This window comes from Quercus robur, chromosome 6, assembly GCF_932294415.1.
Source record: "Quercus robur chromosome 6, dhQueRobu3.1, whole genome shotgun sequence".
NCBI classification, from domain to species: Eukaryota; Viridiplantae; Streptophyta; class Magnoliopsida; order Fagales; family Fagaceae; genus Quercus; species Quercus robur.
Window position 1 is genome coordinate 37,617,149 of NC_065539.1, and position 17,788 is coordinate 37,634,936.

A 17,788-nucleotide genomic window follows, 5' to 3' on the forward strand; every position below is an offset into this window, starting at 1 on the left:
AGAGACAAAAGATTTCGCCGAAAGTTAAAGTAATTTCACTTTTTCCCAACCCACCATCTTGATCTCGTACATGTGATAAGTCCTACATCTCTGTTTAATCCTGACCGCATCTGCATACTACGTGGTCAACACCAAAGGTCACAGCCCAAAACACGGTCAACTAATCATCTGTTACCAAATCACGTAACAGCCCCATACAAATTAAAATTGCCCCCCACCCACTCGAATAATGGAGGTCCTGGTTTTATGAGAAAAGATTAGACGGAGATTGATGACGCGGCACTCTCTTTACTTTACTTAACTTTCCCTTCAAAACTCGAATCTTTGTTCTTTACACAAAACAAACACACAAATTTTATTTTTTATTTTATTTTATTCATTTGTTTCTACAACTTCTTCTTCTTCTTCTTCTTCTCCAGACAATACATTCTCTAAAATCTCTCTCTCTCCAGCCATGTCTCTCAGAGGAGTAAGTTTTTCACTTCAAATTATTTCGCTACTTTTTAGTCTCTTCGCTTTTACTGCTTTTTATTTATTTATTTTTAAAGTGAAGATTCTATGTTGCATTTACTGTGCATGTCATTGTTCTATGACCAAATCTAAATATACATCTTGATTTCTTAATCTCGAATTTGATTTTATGGATTTGTTAGTGTAAATACTTTCAACATGTCTACGCATGTCTAATTTTCCACTTTTTCTTTTTCTGTTTGAGAGTTTTGTTATTTTTTTAAAAAAATTCCTCTATATAATAATTATAATCATAATTATATGCATGAATTTTATTTTATTTTTTATCTTAAACTTATGTTCTTCTTTAAAATATTAAAAATTTTAGGACTTTTTGTCAACTTTTAAAAAAGATGTATTTTTTCCCCTAAACTGTTGAAAAAAGAATTCATGCAAATTTTAGAGATGGAAACAATATTTTAGTCTAATGATGAACTGGTGATACAGTTAATTGAACTGATTTCTGGTTTGATGTGATTGGCAGTTAGTTTTGGTGTTGTTTCTCTGTTTTGAGGGAAATTTTATTAGGTGGCATTGATTTTTTTTTTTTTTTTTTTTAAAATAAATATTTTGTTTGAATTTTGAAATTAATGTGATATATGTACATTGTAAATGGTAATCACCTAGATTGATGGTATTTCTTAGTCATGCTTGTTAGGCTGTGAATTACTACATAGCAGTTACGCCATGTTTAGTAAGTTTGCATGCAAAGTGGAATTGGAACTGGGAACTGAATTTTCACCAGGAAAAAACCAGATTCAATTCTCGGTGCATAAAGCTCTCACTTTTGCGGGTCTGGGACAGGTCATGGTAAGTAGCTTTACCCCCAATATTTACGGAGAGGCTGATCCCCAGACTCGAACCCATGACTTGTCACTTTTGGTGGAACCATGGAAGGAACTTGCCATCGCACCAAGGTCTATCCACTAAAAGTAGACCTCAAACATATAGAAAAAATTTCACAGGAAAATCAGAAATTCTGTATTTTGGAATTCACTGAATTGGAATTACAAACTGAATCCTATATTGTGTGTGAAGTGGAGTGTTTGTAACATTCTTATGTTATTTCGAATTTTTTAAACTAAGGAAAGCTTCTACCGTTGTTCATATCCAATTTGAATGCATTAGAAAGTGAACTTCCTGATTGATTACTATTGCCATAAGTCTTGACTCTAAAAAGTGCTTTGTGTGGCCGCAGAGGAAAAACGGCATTTAAAAGCCACTGTCTTGGACAAAAATAAAGAGAGCCCCATAGCCATGGGCATGGGGCATCTCATTTAACATTGACTGACATATTTGTTTAAGGGGGAAACCAAACCCCCTCCAAACTCCCGAAGAAATTATGTGCCCAGGGATAGGAACTTATTACTTGAATCTAATTTGTGGCATTATCATATTTATATGAAAATCACAAATAATATTTTATTTTCTATGGTGTTATCGATTCCTTCTGATGTTTTGTCATCATCATGATAATGTTTTAAAGCTTTTCAACAGATCAAGTGCTTTAACTTGTAATTTTTGTTTTCAGACAAATGCTTCTTCTGGCATGGGTGTCGCTGAGCAAAGCAAGACCACATTCCTTGAACTGCAAAGGAAGAAGGTGCACCGCTATGTGATTTTCAAGATCGATGAGAAGAAAAAAGAGGTTGTGGTCGAAAAAACTGGGGGCCCAGCTGAGAGCTATGATGATTTCACTGCTTCTTTGCCAGAGAATGATTGTCGATATGCAGTTTATGACTTTGACTTTGTGACTTCTGAGAACTGCCAGAAGAGCAAGATATTTTTTATTGCATGGTTAGTCTCTTTTGCAAATGCTCAATTTTGTGTTATTCTATGGGAAAGCAGGCTGCAATTGCACTCATAAAACTGTGTTTTATGCCCTTCTATCTTAAATTAAGGCCGATGATGTGGCCACACCAGTCATACTTATTCCAATATATTCCTAGGTTTACTTTTGTTGCCAAAAAAATTAGTGCCAGAACAATAACTTTTTGTTACATAACTTCCTTTTTAAAAAAAAAATTATAAATGAGAAGGAGATGTGGACAAGTGGAAATAGAAGGAAAAATAGGATTTGAAATGGGGAATTTGCTTAAAGATGGGGTGGTCCATTGATGAAAAGAAGAGGGAGAGTTGATTCAAGTTGAGGGAATAAAAAAAAGTAGAAAAGACCTAAAATAACATTAGTTGAGAGTATTACTTTGGACATGATAGAATGGCAAAAAAGAATACATGTAGCCAACCCTATAAGACAGGCATAGTTGTTGTGGTTGGTGTGTTTTTTTTTTTTTTTCCAAGGGGGGTTGGGGTCATGTTTTGAAAAACAGCAGTGTGCTCATAATACTTAGGATTCATTATATCCTTGTTTACTCTTTAACATCCTTGTTTCTCTTAAATTTATGAACCCGTTACCTGTCATTATGTGGTTGCCAACGTTCTTTATGAAGAAAAGCTTTGTCTCACAAATTCATGGCTTCCATATACCTTTTCTTTTTACAAGATGCTGCTGCTATGCACAATTACAAACAAAAAGTGAGTAATAATCTGAATTGGCCTTTACTACAATGATGTGACCTTTGTCTAATAGGACTACGGAGAACATATTCTTGGTTCTTCATTCATAGAGAAAGAAGTGCTAATGCATTGGATAGCAGTGAGGTCTATCTCCAGAGAGTGTTATGGCATTGGCATTTGGATTAGAGCCTTTCATTATTTGAGGATTTCTATAGTTCGGCTCTTGTTAGTTGAATAATAAGGTGACAGTAAGGTTTGAAATGATTGGTGTTGTGTTGAGGGCTAATGAGAATTTGTTTCGCCTTTATTTGTTATCATGTCTCACTTGGTTTATAGAATTTTGAATGAAGAATCTTCTATGTTGGATATTTTTTAAGAGTTGCTATGTGATCTCCATGCAAGTATTGGTGAAGACAGATCTTTGCAAGGGCTATCTTCTGAACTGTTGAAGTTCCTGTGTGATCTATGTTTACTGTTTTGGGCCAGTGAGGAACACTGTAGATTTTTTTTATTTTAATCTTTGGATAATTTTCAAACTTTCATTTTCTTGTGCAAGGATTGGAAATATGGTGATGGAATCATCAGGGGCATTTTTTTGGTTACCCTTTTACCTTCTTTTTTTTCCCAAACTAAAGTTATGATATTAATGGTTTTCTTTCTCAATGTATCCAGGTCTCCTTCTGTATCCAGGATCCGTGCCAAGATGCTGTATGCAACATCAAAGGATAGGTTCAGAAGGGAGCTGGAGGGCATCCATTATGAGATCCAGGCAACTGACCCCACTGAGATGGATCTTGAAGTCCTTAGGGACCGTGCTAACTGAGCACTTAGAGAAACACCCAGGGGTGACCAAAAGAAACGCATTTTCCTGCTTCAATTAGTTGCTGATTATGTGCACTATCTGTTACTGACACAAATTACATATAGCTTAACTATTAAATAATTGGCACCTGGGAAGGCTGATTAGGGGCTCGTGGTATGATACCCAGTACAGGGGAATTTTGGGCTCCCTTATTGCCATGATGCTTCTCAGGTGTTATATGGGTATGTTGTGTATGGATAACGTGACTGCTGTTCTATGGTATGGATATTTTATCAGTGGGTCTCTTGAGTTCATTTTATTTCATAATCTTGGAAATTCATGGCTTTTTGAACGGACTATACTGGACCTAGGTGGTTTCCTTACTGACTGACAGATTTTAGCCGGGGATCTCTAGTTTTGTAGGCAAATTCTAGTAATGCATATGATATTTCAGTTTTGGCTTGGAAAGAACTTGCTTGCTGCCAATGTTTTTTGCCTTTTATGTGTATTGTTCAATCCAGAACTTTCGATTAATCAGCTGAACTTGCAAATGATGAGTTTTTTCCAAGGGATTTGTGGAGATGACCTTTTTAAAAAAAATAAATCAGGCACCTAAATGATATGGTGGGCATGGTATGGGACGAAAACGAATTGGTGCTGCGTTCTTTAGCTTAGAAGTGCATTTGATAAGACCTTTGGTCTCTATTCGTGTACCTCTTATACGGTCCCATATTGTGTTGTTTGTGTGCTTTTAGATTGCTGACTAGGGGTGAGCAGAAAGTCACCGGCACCTATCCAACCGACCGGTGCCGATCGTTCTGCACCGCCATTGCAACCGACCGACGAAGCCGATGCCGACGATCGGAGCGTGAAGGGAATACCGATGCTGGTGCAGTGTAGTCATCGGAGCTGGAAATCCAAAACCGATACATGCCAAACAGAACCGATACCTATATGTATATCGTTCTCCACTTCTCAGCTTCTCCAGTTCTTCTGATCTGAGTCCAGTTCTAATAAAGACGATGATGCTATGAATCTATGATTCTTATTTCCTAATATATGACTTAATGAAACGGAACATTTCAGTTTAACAGTGCTATTTTATAATAAAAATAAAAAAAATAATAAAAATAAAAACAAAATGACATAGTTTTACTTTAGGGTTATAAATTTTAACAAGTATATGAATGGTTCTTTTCACATAACCTACCTCAAAACTCTCTCTGTCTCTCTCGTCTCTTTGCTACTGCTCAGTGCTCACCCCCTGTCAGTCCGCCGCAACACCGCCGGTGAGTTTCATAGTCACAAACAATTAACCGATTCTTCTCTCTCTCTTTCTATACTCTAAGTCCACGAGAACTGGCAACTTTTTTTTTTTTTTTTTTTTTTTTTTTTTTTCTTCTTCTTCCAGCAATTTGATTTTGAGGGAGATTGAGAGAGTTATCACTCTTCAATCATTCACTGAGAAAGATTTTGAACTATAATCGCTAATGATTCAAAATATTGCTTAGTATTTTCAATATTTTTTTTTTAGTACTTTTGTATTTTTATTTTTATATTTTTTGACTTGAGGATTTTGAGCTACTTAGTGTAACTATTGTGGTACTGCCATACTACCTATTAGGCATTGGCTTTTGTTTATTTGTTGTAGTATATGTTCATGGTAAAGCATTCTTTGGTCAAAAAAATTATTTATTTATTTATTTTTACATGGAAGTGGATATTAATTTTATTTGCATTACATTCTTATTATAGTTGTTTAGGTTATATATATTGAGATTGAGTAATGTATATTGTTAGTGTCTAATTGAGTAATGAGTAATTATGGTATAAATATGAGTTGGAATATGCTTTTGTGTGTTGGCTGGATGTAGAAAAATATTATTTTCGGCATTTTTACTTTTTTTTTTTTTTTAATTTGACTTTTCTTTTGCTTTTGTTTTATGTGTGACTAGATTTTTGATGGCTTGCTAAATAAAAAAAAACAGTTAGCATTTACTTGAAATCTTGAACAGGTTGATATATTGATGTTGGGCTTGAAAGCCCAATTTTTTTATTATTAAAAAAAAAAAGTTTTTTTTTAAAAAATATTTCAAACCGACCAAACCGACTAAACCAACCACAAAAAACCGCACCGCGATAGGTCGGAAAACCGACTCTAGGCGGTGTGCATCATTTCCAATTATGAAAAAACCAATCTCTATCGGTTCGGTAATAAATTTGGAAAAAAACCGCACAAACCGAACCGCGCACACCCCTATTGTTGACAGCAATTCGAGTAAAAAAAGTAAATAAATAAATAAAAAGGATTCGACTGAGAGACTAGTGGGTTAATGGGCAATGGCATTGGCACTCTCTCACTCTCTCTTTTCATGTAGTAGAATCTGACTCAAATGATCAGACCTCCCTTCGCCCCACTTGTAGTAAGAGGAAAAGTGGGACTTGGAAATTGGAATAGTGAATCAAGTAAGGATGGGCATGGAGCTTGTAGGATTTTATCATAGCTCAACTAGTTGACATATCATCTTTTTAACTTAAATGTGGCATATCATCTTTTTAACAAAAACATTTAAGGTTCAAATAATGCTTTGTCAGTTAAAACTATCAAAATAGTTATAACTTGAGGGGGAAAAAAATAGATGTGTCCATGTTTAATGGTATGGGCATGTGCACTGTCTTGTGGATTTGATCTCTCATGGCTCCTAAACCATATTTAGGTTTTGCTTGATGTTAGAGCATTAGCATTGGGCGCTAAAGCACTCAAAATGTCATTTTAGCACACTAAAGAGCAAAAAAACCGTTCAATATGCTACTTGAGCATTAGCATTGTAGCATATAATTGTACCAATGCTACTTATTTTTTTACTCATTTTTTCTCTCTCCTCTCAAACCTTTCCCTTCTCACTCTCATACCTCTCTCTTCTCCTTTTCTCAAACCTCGATGAGTATTGTGGCATGGCTCGCAACCAAATTTATGACACCACAAAGATCAGCCTCACCATTGACTATCTTCGAGTCAGCATCGAGATTAGCCCCACCACCAAATCGCACCAAGAGTGGTCTCAAGATCAACCAAGTCTATGACAACGAATCACACCAAGATCAACCCCACCATCGACCACCTTCAAGTCAACAAGAGCTCGCATCAAAAACACTTCGTTGTTGCCATTAAGAAGGGTGAAGAGATCATCGACAAGCTCGATTTGGGTGCTTGGTTCCAATATGGTCATAGGTTATAGGGGTGGTACTAAGTTTTGCTTTGTGTTTTTGTTTTGTTTTTTGTTTTAAAATATGGTAAGAATTATTCTAGGTTATTTTAATGTGTTATATGCTAGAATAGAAAATAGGATGTAGGGTGTATTATTAAATGATATGTTAAAATAGTAAAAAGTAGGTTTTTGATACGCTAAAATCACTTTTTTTTAGCACATTGAATGCTAATGCTTTTATTGCCTATTGCCTCATTGTTTGTATGCAAACCCTTAGTCACAACTTATATGCTCCACATCCTCACTACACTCTGCCAAATACTAGAAGCTGCGTGGATATTATTTCTTAGACACTGATGGAAGTGTATGGAGTCAAATCTCCTTGGCCACCCAACTCACATTCTGTAACCAAAAAAGATATCAGAATCATATCAAAATACCCAGCCACTATTGCATTCCACCTCCAAGGCTCCAAGCCTTCATGATCCAGCCACTCCTATATTTTTTTATTCTTTCTTAATTTTTGTGTATGTTTTTTGTCACAAGACAAGACACTAAATTGAAGAGATTGTTGGAGGGGGCAAATGGAGTAGTGAAAGTGGGTTTTGAGAGAAGAAGGGGGGGGGGGGGGGGGGGTGGGGAGCTTACTGGATATGAGTTAATGGCTGATGAGATTGACTCTATTTAACTCTTCCATTAGTGTTGAAGAAATAATGTACATGTGACTTGTTACATTTGGTGAAGTATAGAGTGACGGATATAAATTGGGAAAGAGGATTTGCCTTTTTTTTTTTTTTTTTTTTTGGGTTTTGATTATATGAAGCGAGAAGAAGTGAAGGAGCAAGTGGTTGCAAGTTGCTCTAGATTCAATGCATGGGAGCAAAATATGGACAAAAGTGACGGATGTTGGGTTAGATCTTTGTTGTCTTTTTAAGGTCTCTTTTATAAGTTTTAAATTAAGTTTGGTTTTGGCTGGAATTTTCATTTCAATACATAAGTTAGTATAACGAACTCTTTTAATTTTTTTTCTTGGTACAAATTTTAAATTGTATCAACCATTTCGACTTAATTTAAGGAGGAACTTTTATGATGTGGTTTTAATATCTTATGAAATTCTATATATATATATATATTTAAAATGTTCTAAAGCTTTTATGAATTTATGTTTAGGTTAATTAAATGGTTGATTACTCTCCTCCCTTTTTTTTGGAACAGGTGGCACTAATTTTCCCTTCTCTCTCTCCTCTTTTCTTTTTTTCATTTTACCTCATCCCCCCCCTCCCCCTCTCCCATATCTAGCAATCCACCATCGGAACACCTATAAGCTCCAAAAATGGCATCTAATTACCCATACTTCTTTATCGAGTCCACTCTCCCCTCGCCACCCACATTTCCCTCTCTCTAAATCCATTTCTCTCTCTAAAAGTTGCTTTGTACTCTCTCTAACGCTACCATTTCAAGATGAAAATTCAATCACTAGCGTGTCCAAAAAATGGTCACTTTTGAGTCTTGACGAATCAGTGGTTGGGTCAGTTTGACTTAGGAAAAGGAGGATTTAGTTGAACCTTGGCGTTTGGTTAGCTACGGCAATAATTGAAGCCCACTATGGGTTATGGCAGTAGGTGTTATGTCACAGCAATGAAGTATTGGTGTGTATGCGCGCTTGAAGTTTAATGGTTTGAGCCTTGAGTGGAAAATGACGAAGCGGGTGGAGGGATTTGGATTTGGATTTTGGTCTGTTGTATGGGGCGATTTAAAAATGGTTTTTCGTTTATGGTTGAATAGTGTAATGGATTGGTTTGGGCTTTGGGTGAGATAGATTTGTGAGTGTGTATGAATATTTTGAGGTGAGGGTGTGCTCTATATGGGTTATGTTGTGGCTTGCATTGGTGTGGTGGAATGGGTGAAGCCATGCAGTAGCGAAGCTTGTGCATTTGGCCACGCTTGTTTGCCTTTTTCACGTGCGATGGAAAGTAACTTAAAGGTGCTGCTTAGTTAGAAGGATGGAAAATGTTGTGAGGAGAGAAAAGATATATGATTTTCACAATGTGTGTTTGGTATAAAGGATGGAAAATGGAAAGATGAAGAAAATTACTAGTATCCTTATAATATAAAAGTGGATGAGTAATTTTCATCTTATATCATTTCCTCTCCCCATTTTCTTCCTAGTTTGAATGAGAAGATATAATGGGTTCGGGTGGAGTTTAATAATAAAAAAATATTCACATTTTCCCCTCTCTCTCACATAAACCAAACCCAACGTAAGCAAATAAGTTAACTTAAACCTACCTTATTTACTTAAGATCACCTTTTGTCTTACCATTAAGAAATATCAAATAAGATTGAGTACAGCATTTTTACTTCTAACTCCTTTTGTCTCTATTTTGTCTTATCTCCCTTTGCCGTATAAAGGTAAAGTCTAACTCTATAAAATGACTAAATTATTTTTTACTAGTTATTTTATAAAGTAAGAATAAGAGATTTTAAGTGATAATTAAATATAAAGAACCTCATTTAAAGTTTTATGATTCTAAGGGTTTGTTTAGATACAACTTATTTTGTTGAAAATTGAAAATACTGTAACAAAATAATTTTTAAATGTGTGAATAGTGCTGTGTGATCCATTTTTAATTAAAGTTTTGGTGAAAAAAGATGTTTGTGGGTCATGTAAACAGTACACAGGACCCACTAACAGTGCTATTTCAGACCAATGTGTGGATGTTCAAAGTGCTAGTGGATCCCGTGCACATTGTCAGGTCTGTGTTCCACGTGAAACCAACTTTTGGTATAAAAAAAAAAAGAAAAAAAGAAAAAAAAAAAAAAGAAGAGAAGGAAACGTGAAAACTCAAAACGCAGATGTGAAACCTCTGAATCCAAACGCTCACTAAGTATACGATTGGATAGGAATTATTTTCCTGTGTCTGGCATTTTGTGTTTTCCTTTTCCTTTTTCTTTTTTTTATGCACGCGTTTAAGCTTTTAGGAGACAAAATGCACAGTTTATGCATTATTTATGGAACCCATAATCACTTTATTCAGAAAAAAATATTAAAAATGGGTCCTACGATACTATTCACACATTTAAAAATTATTTTGTTATAGTGTTTTCAGTTTTCAATTTTTAATTTTTAACAAAATAAACTGTATCCAAACAGACTTTAACTCTAACTATATTTAGCCCCCATTGATTAAAAAAAAATCTTAAAAAAAAAAACAAAAAAAAATTATCTTAAAAAAAAAAATATATATATATATATATATTTTTTTTTTACAAGCTTGAGTTGTAATGGTACAATTGAGCCCCGGTAGTTGAGGATACTGTTGGGCTACTATGTAGTGGGCTATATAGCTAAGGCTAGAGTTAAGGCTTTTTGCCTCAAGAGGAGACGTGTGAGACTGTGAGCCAATTGGGCCTATCCTAATAACAACAAGTGTGGTCTCCCACCACTGTCATTATTAATACTCAGCGTTTCCCACGTGATTTTACGTCAATGAAATCTATACAACACACCCAAAACATTAATGAAGGTGTCACAATTTTTAGCTATAATTGACCCGTATAGTAAGTTGTGATTGATGGAAGAATGTCTTCATATAGACCTATCATGTGAAGAGGTGATAGTAAATCTATATGAAAACACTTCTTTACCAATTATAACTTGCCACATGAGCTAATTGTGACACAAATTATAGCATAAATCCACACAAAAAGACATTTCCTCGATTCACGTCGGTCAATCAATCACACACGCCACTGTACACTGTATTTGGTACACCCTTAACTACTCTGTGAATATATAATATATAAACACTGACAACTTTAATCTATAGTGTAATTGGATTTTGGAGGTATTGCAATTTTTGTATTCTTCTAGTTGATCTTGTTTAATGGGTATTTGGCATCTTTCAAATAGTTTCTAAAAATAGAAGTGGGTGCTGAGGAAACCCTTGTATTTATTATTGTTGCTTTATTATATAGTTCATAATTTACTCACATGAAATCTAATCTCCTTTTATAGAATATAGAGAATTCTAGATGATCAGCCCAGGCCAGGTGGATGGTGGACCATAGGTACATGAACAGGTTTGCAGCAATTGAGTGTTTGTCACCTTAAATTGCCTTTTCCTTGTTGCAATTTTTGTTTTTTGTTCTAGATTAAAAAAAAGTTGCAGCTTTTGTATGTTGTTTACTGGGTTTTGGTGGTCTGTGAAATGGGTTCTAGATTTTGTAGTGACTGAATTTGATTGATGGTACTTCCAAAAAAAGAAAGCTTTGCAAGTAATTTTTACAACCATATGTTTGGTTTGACGATCCACTATATGCTTTTTCTAGTACTGTTTTAGATATTTCAATTTTTTTTTGGGGCGAAATTCAGTCAAATAGTTTCATCAAAAAAATAGTTTGCTGCAAATAATTGAGTCTTTGTTTTGAGTTGCTTTGTGGGGTTCTTGAATTGAACAGTTTAAAGTTGTTTGATAGAATTTGTGACCGACGAAAATTTTGTCTGTTTTCCTTGTTCTGGAGTGAAGGTGAAGAGCAAGTACACTGTAGTCACTATAGAAGTTAAGACATTGGTTTGACACTGAAGTATTGGAATTATCCAATATGGGTATCGTTAAGACCATAGTTTGGTTTAGGAGGGACCTCAGAATTGAGGACAATCCTGCTTTAGCTGCAGCTGCTAAGGATGGTTCTCTTTTTCCTGTCTATATATGGTGCCCAAAAGAGGAAGGGCATTTTTATCCAGGTCGAGTTTCGAGGTGGTGGCTGAAGCAATCTCTAGCCCACTTGGAACATTCCCTGAAGTCTCTTGGGGCTGAACTTATGCTCATCAAGACTGACAGTACTCTTGCCACTCTTGTGGAGTGCATCAATGCTGTTGGGGCAACAAAAGTAGTCTTCAACCATCTTTATGGTATGTTCTGGTTCCAAATTAAGTAGCTTCACTTCACTGATATGCACTTTGATTTTGGTATATAAATTTAGTGAGGCATATTAACTTTTGATATACTTTATTTGGTGCCTTCATGAATTTATCTATCCTTTGTAACTGAATGGATTGGTCTTTTATTCAATGGGATACTCGTCCATTTACGGATTCTTTCAGATGATTATATCAGTTGGTTTTTAAATTTAGAGCTCTGACACATGATTATACTAATTCTGTTAAAATTCTTACACAACTTATCACCAATACAAATTATGGTCGTCAAGATGGATAAAGAAACAAGTCTGTAAGAGAAGGAAACAACTCATAAAACACTAGTGGCCTCTGTTACATCTGAATAGCTGGAATTCATTTTCTTTAGAACTGGATTATTCTTTACCTGTGAATAAGGAAATTGGATATTGGATTTACTGAAATAGATAATTGCAAGTTTAATTTTCAAATTTCAACTATGTTATTCAAACTTGTAACTACCATTTCCTCGCTCTGAAGTAGAGGAATATTTAATAGGCATAATATAGTCATGATTTCATACCTTGCAGCCTTTGGAGCTCTGATTGTTTAAGTTGAATACTTTTATAAGCATTTTTGTTTTTTGATATCTTAATAAATAAAACTCAAGCAGCGTCAAATGGGTTCCAAGACCTTGAAACTTCACACACTACTGTGTATGCCATTTATCAATTGAACCTATATTTTAGTTGGTTATGGATATGTTCTTTAATGTGTTCAAGGGAGTATCATTTTCCTTCATGCTTTTGGACTGTTCTTTCAGAGATACTCCTATAGAGGCCTTTGTTAAATCATTAAGTACTCTCTCTCTCTCTCTCTCTCTCTCTCTCTCTCTCCAGATCCTGTTTCACTCGTTCGAGATTACAATATCAAAGAAAAACTGGTGGAGCTAGGAATTTCTGTGCAAAGCTATAATGGTGATTTGTTGTACGAGCCATGGGATGTATATGATGAGAGTGGACATGCTTTTACAGCCTTTGAGGCATATTGGAATAAATGCTTGCACTTGCAAATGGAACCTGTTTCACCTTTCCCTCCATGGAAATTAGTGCCAGCTTCAGGTACATTTTAACAAAATTTTATTTTCTTCCATGATGGCACAATTAACTTAGAGGTTAAAATATATAATAGTATTGATGATTTAAGAAATAAGAAGGTAGGGGTACTGCTGTTGTGACACTTTCTACTGGCAACAGAATGGTCATGATATTCAGCTCAGATTTCAACTTCTCAATATATTATGTTTGTCAGTGTTTGCAAAAGAAAGAAAGATGAGTGAGAATGAATAGCTGAGGTGTGCTTCTTCTGTATAATGGCAGGAACTGTTAAGAATTGTTCAGTTGAGGAATTGGGTCTTGAAGATGAATTGGAAAAATCTAGCAATGCATTATTAGGAAGAGCATGGTTTCCAGGTTGGAGCAATGCTGATAAGGCTCTAACTGAATTTGTTGAGCGGCATTTGCTGGGCTATTCAAATAATAGGCAAAAGGTTGGGGGGAACTCCACATCACTTTTGTCCCCATATCTTCATTATGGAGAACTAAGTGTACGGAAAGTTTTCCAATATGTGCGAATGAAACAGATATTGTGGGCGAAAGAAGGAAACTCTTTGGGTGAAGAAAGTATAAATCTTTTCCTCAGAGCCATTGGGCTTAGAGAATACTCCCGTTATCTTTGTTTCAACTTCCCGTTCACTCATGAGAGATCATTACTGAGTAACTTGAAATTTTTCCCTTGGAATGCTGACCAAGCCAATTTTAAGGCTTGGAGACAGGGTCGGACTGGCTACCCATTAGTTGATGCAGGAATGAGAGAACTTTGGGCAACTGGGTGGATACACAATCGAATAAGAGTGGTTGTTTCAAGTTTTGCAGTAAAAGTTTTACTTCTTCCATGGAGATGGGGGATGAAGTATTTCTGGGACACACTTTTGGATGCAGACTTAGAAAGTGACATCCTTGGTTGGCAATATATCTCAGGGAGCTTGCCAGATGGTCATGAGCTTCAGCGACTGGACAGCCCAGAGGTACGTTGGGCCTCCTTTTTTTATAAAGCATTAGCAATTGAATTTATAAAAGTTATTGTGCTGAATTTCAAGACTTTAAAGTTTTAAATTTGTAATATCCATTATATAGCATTATGTTGGCTATATATTATAATTTTGTGGCAAAATGTGATGTAGTCACTTTCATTTGAGTTCTGTTGTAAGCGTGCACATGTATGTGAATTTTAAATATTCCTGAATTTACATTGCTAAATTCCATGTGGGTTATTTAACCAAGAGAAAGACAAAAAGGTTTTGGCTTCCCCATGTTTTAGCTTACTTTCCATTCTCCACAGATTGTCCAAATGCCCCCATAAGAATAGAACAACAGGCCATCAGAAGTGTAATGGAGTGAACATGACTCTTTGTGCATAAAAATCTAGGAAGTCTCCTTTGCACACTTTGAGATAGGATAGTTAAAAGAACTCCTTGAAGAAAGTTGAATGCGTTCAACTCCTTTAGTGCCTTGATTTCTCTTACTGAGAAGAATCTAGTTATTTTGGTGGGCTGAGCTTTAGACTTAGATTTTTCTGACTGAATTAAAGATTTCTAGCCGCCCTGGCCTTTTTGGACCTCATTTTTTTTTTCTTCTATATTCTGATTTTTGGACCCAGATTCAAGGCTCCAAATTCGATCCGGAGGGTGAATACGTGAGGCATTGGATGCCTGAGCTAGCACGGATGCCAACTGAGTGGATTCATCACCCTTGGGATGCACCCCTTTCTGTGCTCAAAGCTTCAGGGGTAGAGTTGGGATTTAACTATCCAAAACCTATAATTGAGATAGATTTGGCCAGAGAACGTTTGATTGAAGCTATTTTCAAGATGTGGGAAATGGATGCAGCTAATAGGGATGCAAACTCAGATGTCATGAATGAAGTTGTTGTTGACAATTCTGATGGTATTAAAAATTTGGCTATTGCAAAAGTCGTTGAAAATTCAGGTGGTACTGAAAATTCTTCCATTCCAAAGGTTCTCTTAAAGGAAAGGATTCCGTGTCCTACTATTTCATCAAATGATCAGAAGGTGCCCACGGTTCAAAATTCTAAGCATTATCCATTCTATAGGAAGAGATCTAAATATATGGAAGGGGAAAAGCCACTCCCAGATGATTTGCATAAGCATAACAATGAAGCAGGGACATCAAGAACAGATGAAGACTTACGCTCTACGGCTGAATCTTCGTCGACTAAGAAGCAGACCACCAGCAGAAACACATTTTCTGTTCCTCAGTTGTCTTATTCATCAGAAGACAACTTTTTTCCAGTGTATGACTCTTCTGACTTAAAGCAGCCATGGCAAGAACAGATTAACATGCAGCAGAGTTCAAACAAAGATGGTAAGTAATATTAGTTATTTTGCAATCAGTGATTCATAATTGTGTTCCACATTTACTCAAAGCTGCATCATTTTAAATATTTTTAGCAGCTGCTTCTGGCTTCCTGCTCATTATTTGTAATTGAATTTTGATGAGAGAACTTTGACTTCTTACTGGAGGCATGGTTATCCAAATAGATATAACCTGGCTATTAGATATAATCTTATAGCTATGCTGATAAAGCATCTTTCCCCTTTAGCGTAGTCAATAGTCCTTGTTGCACTAACAAAGAATGCATTTTTACATGCCATAACTTGAAATTATTCTTCCTATTAAGCATCTGTTTGGGATGAGCTGAAAAATTCAGCTTATCTACACTTTCAGCTTTTTTTTGCTACTATTTATAGGCTCCACTGCACTTTTTGATACTATTCATGGGTCTCACTATACTATTTAGCTTATTTTTTAACCTATTTTTTACGCTTTTAGCAAAAGGTTTTCAACTATAGTTAAATAAGCTATTCCCAAATGGACACTAAATGTTTCTATCTCAAATTCTATTACCAATGAAATGTTTGCCTCCATCTTGGGCAAACCTAAGCAAATAGAGAACTACACTACCAAATAGATTTGGTGGCTATTGGAACAATCAGTTGCTTGAACAAAGAACCAAAATCAAAACTGAACAGCACCTCAATCCAAAAACAGAACCATAGCTCAGAAACTGGTTTGTTGAGATAACAGAAGCTTTGATACCTACTTTTTGTGTGTGTGTAGCCAATTATAGTGGGTTAATGCAAAATAGAAATAGAAAAATAGAAGAAACAACCACACAAGGAACACAAAGATTTACATGGTTTGTCCTTAGGCGTACGTCCAAGGGTGATGTTAAGGAGAAAGTTTCACTAAGAAAATAGAGATAGGCACTCACAAAACCTGAACTATATAGTATATATTCACCCAAAGAGCCCTCTCTCACACCACAAAAATTTCTATTTCTCTAAATTTGGTGTGCAGAAGATCAAAGTTGGTTATGCACTTATGCTTCCCCGCACACACCCCACCCCCCCCCCCCCCCCCCACCCACATAACAAAAGTTCAAATCTCCTAGAGCCCCAAAATGCAGCCTATTGTGTCTCGGTCAAGCATGAGTTATGGAATATTTTGGTGATTGGAAAAACATAAATATCTTTGAACAAAGTTCTAAATGGAAAATTTTCACACTTTAAAAAGGAAAAAAAAAAAAAAAAAAAAAAAAAAATCCTCTAAGCATACACGTAGATACAGGCATCAAACCTCAACGTTTGGCCACCTCCGTGGAATTTGAGGGGGTGTATTGGATTGGATAAAGATAAAAAAAAAATACTCATAAGTTCAAGTCAAAGCCATCAACTCATCACTTCTTATAGCATCAGGATAGCATTTGATTTCTTATCTTTTTGTTTCCATTGTAATTTTCTGAGCAATATCAAAGTGGATATAAAATTCATCAGCCCTACAGTTCAGGTGGGAAGTTTAAAACCCATTGATAACTCAGTTTCTATTATAGAAATTCATGAAAAGTTCATGTTCTATCTTCTTAACGTTTTCATCTTAAAAAGGATTTAGACATGGAGTAGTTCTGTTATTTAGTTGGGGATTGGACTTAAATCAATTGGAATTTCAGTCACAGGAGTCTCTAGTTAAGGTGAATTAAGTTGATCGCTGTCACCACCATGGAGTTTATTCGTTGGCTTCTAATACACTGTTCAAATTTGTGCAGGAACTTTTGGAGGTTCATGACCTTCTCATTCATAAATTCACAGCCAACCATAATGTTGTCCAAGAAAGAGGATGTTAGTGTATGATCGGTAAACTTTGGGATGATAATGTTCTCCTCCCCCCCCCCCCCTAATTGTTCTTTTGTATGTATATCCGTATGTCAAATAATGTATCCTTTGTTTTCCTTGGTGACACTGGATAAGTTTTAAATCTGATAGCAAAGAATAGGCTTGAAACATTTTGCCAACTTTTTTGGTACACAAGCATTTTTTAAGTTTGCATTGATACATTTACTTAGCTTCCTTTGTATTTTCTATCTACTTGCAATGTATGCATGCGTGCACCGTGGTTACTGAATTTCACTTGATTTTGGGTGCCCATATTGTTTGACAAATTGGAGGAGTAACAACTAACATGGTGGATTTCATGTCAAAAGCCTCATAGTTATCCAGTGTCCGATTTAACCAATGAAGATATCATGTCAAAGGTCTTGTAATTCTACGATGTCGTCCAAAAAGGGTAGGTTTTTTTTTTTTTTTTGGCTGAATCAATTAGGGTAGATTATGATCAAATAAGTTGATGGCCTTCATTTTTTGTGTTGTGTGAAGCTAACTGGCTCCATACATTATATTTGAACCACCTCCATTATATGGTGTGTAATCCTAGTA

The 17,788-nt window shown here is 35.6% G+C and overlaps 2 protein-coding genes across 4 annotated transcripts; both read left to right on the forward strand.

The window, feature by feature from the left end:
- Positions 1–303: 303 nt before the first annotated feature.
- On the forward strand, positions 304–4,125 carry LOC126688639 (actin-depolymerizing factor). Its single transcript, XM_050383407.1, has 3 exons — positions 304–469; positions 2,042–2,307; positions 3,700–4,125. Exons 1-3 carry the CDS (start codon positions 455–457, stop codon positions 3,848–3,850), a joined length of 432 nt encoding a protein of 143 aa, XP_050239364.1. The 5' UTR covers positions 304–454; the 3' UTR covers positions 3,851–4,125.
- A 6,548-nt stretch (positions 4,126–10,673) lies between these two features.
- On the forward strand, positions 10,674–17,434 carry LOC126688640 (cryptochrome-1). Of its 3 annotated transcripts, none has more exons than XM_050383409.1 (7): positions 10,674–10,807; positions 11,057–11,121; positions 11,568–11,953; positions 12,838–13,059; positions 13,318–14,024; positions 14,657–15,380; positions 17,122–17,434. In XM_050383409.1, exons 3-7 carry the CDS (start codon positions 11,644–11,646, stop codon positions 17,139–17,141), a joined length of 1,983 nt encoding a protein of 660 aa, XP_050239366.1. In that variant the 5' UTR covers positions 10,674–10,807; positions 11,057–11,121; positions 11,568–11,643; the 3' UTR covers positions 17,142–17,434. The 3 variants fall into 3 exon arrangements, with proteins under 3 accessions (XP_050239366.1, XP_050239367.1, XP_050239365.1); XM_050383410.1 differs by having other exon boundaries at positions 11,057–11,109; XM_050383408.1 differs by lacking the exon at positions 10,674–10,807 and adding an exon at positions 10,926–10,966.
- The last annotated feature ends 354 nt before the right edge of the window (positions 17,435–17,788 follow it).

Excerpts from the sequence above, each read along its gene's own strand:
- LOC126688639 (XM_050383407.1), top strand. Across the intron at positions 2,308-3,699 it reads AAGATATTTTTTATTGCATG|GTCTCCTTCTGTATCCAGGA; the intron begins GTTAGTCTCTTT and ends CAATGTATCCAG.
- LOC126688640 (XM_050383409.1), top strand. The coding sequence starts at position 11,644 with ATGGGTATCGTTAAGACCATAGTTTGGTTTAGGAGGGACCTCAGAATT. Across the intron at positions 13,060-13,317 it reads GAAATTAGTGCCAGCTTCAG|GAACTGTTAAGAATTGTTCA; the intron begins GTACATTTTAAC and ends GTATAATGGCAG. Across the intron at positions 14,025-14,656 it reads AGCGACTGGACAGCCCAGAG|ATTCAAGGCTCCAAATTCGA; the intron begins GTACGTTGGGCC and ends TTTTGGACCCAG.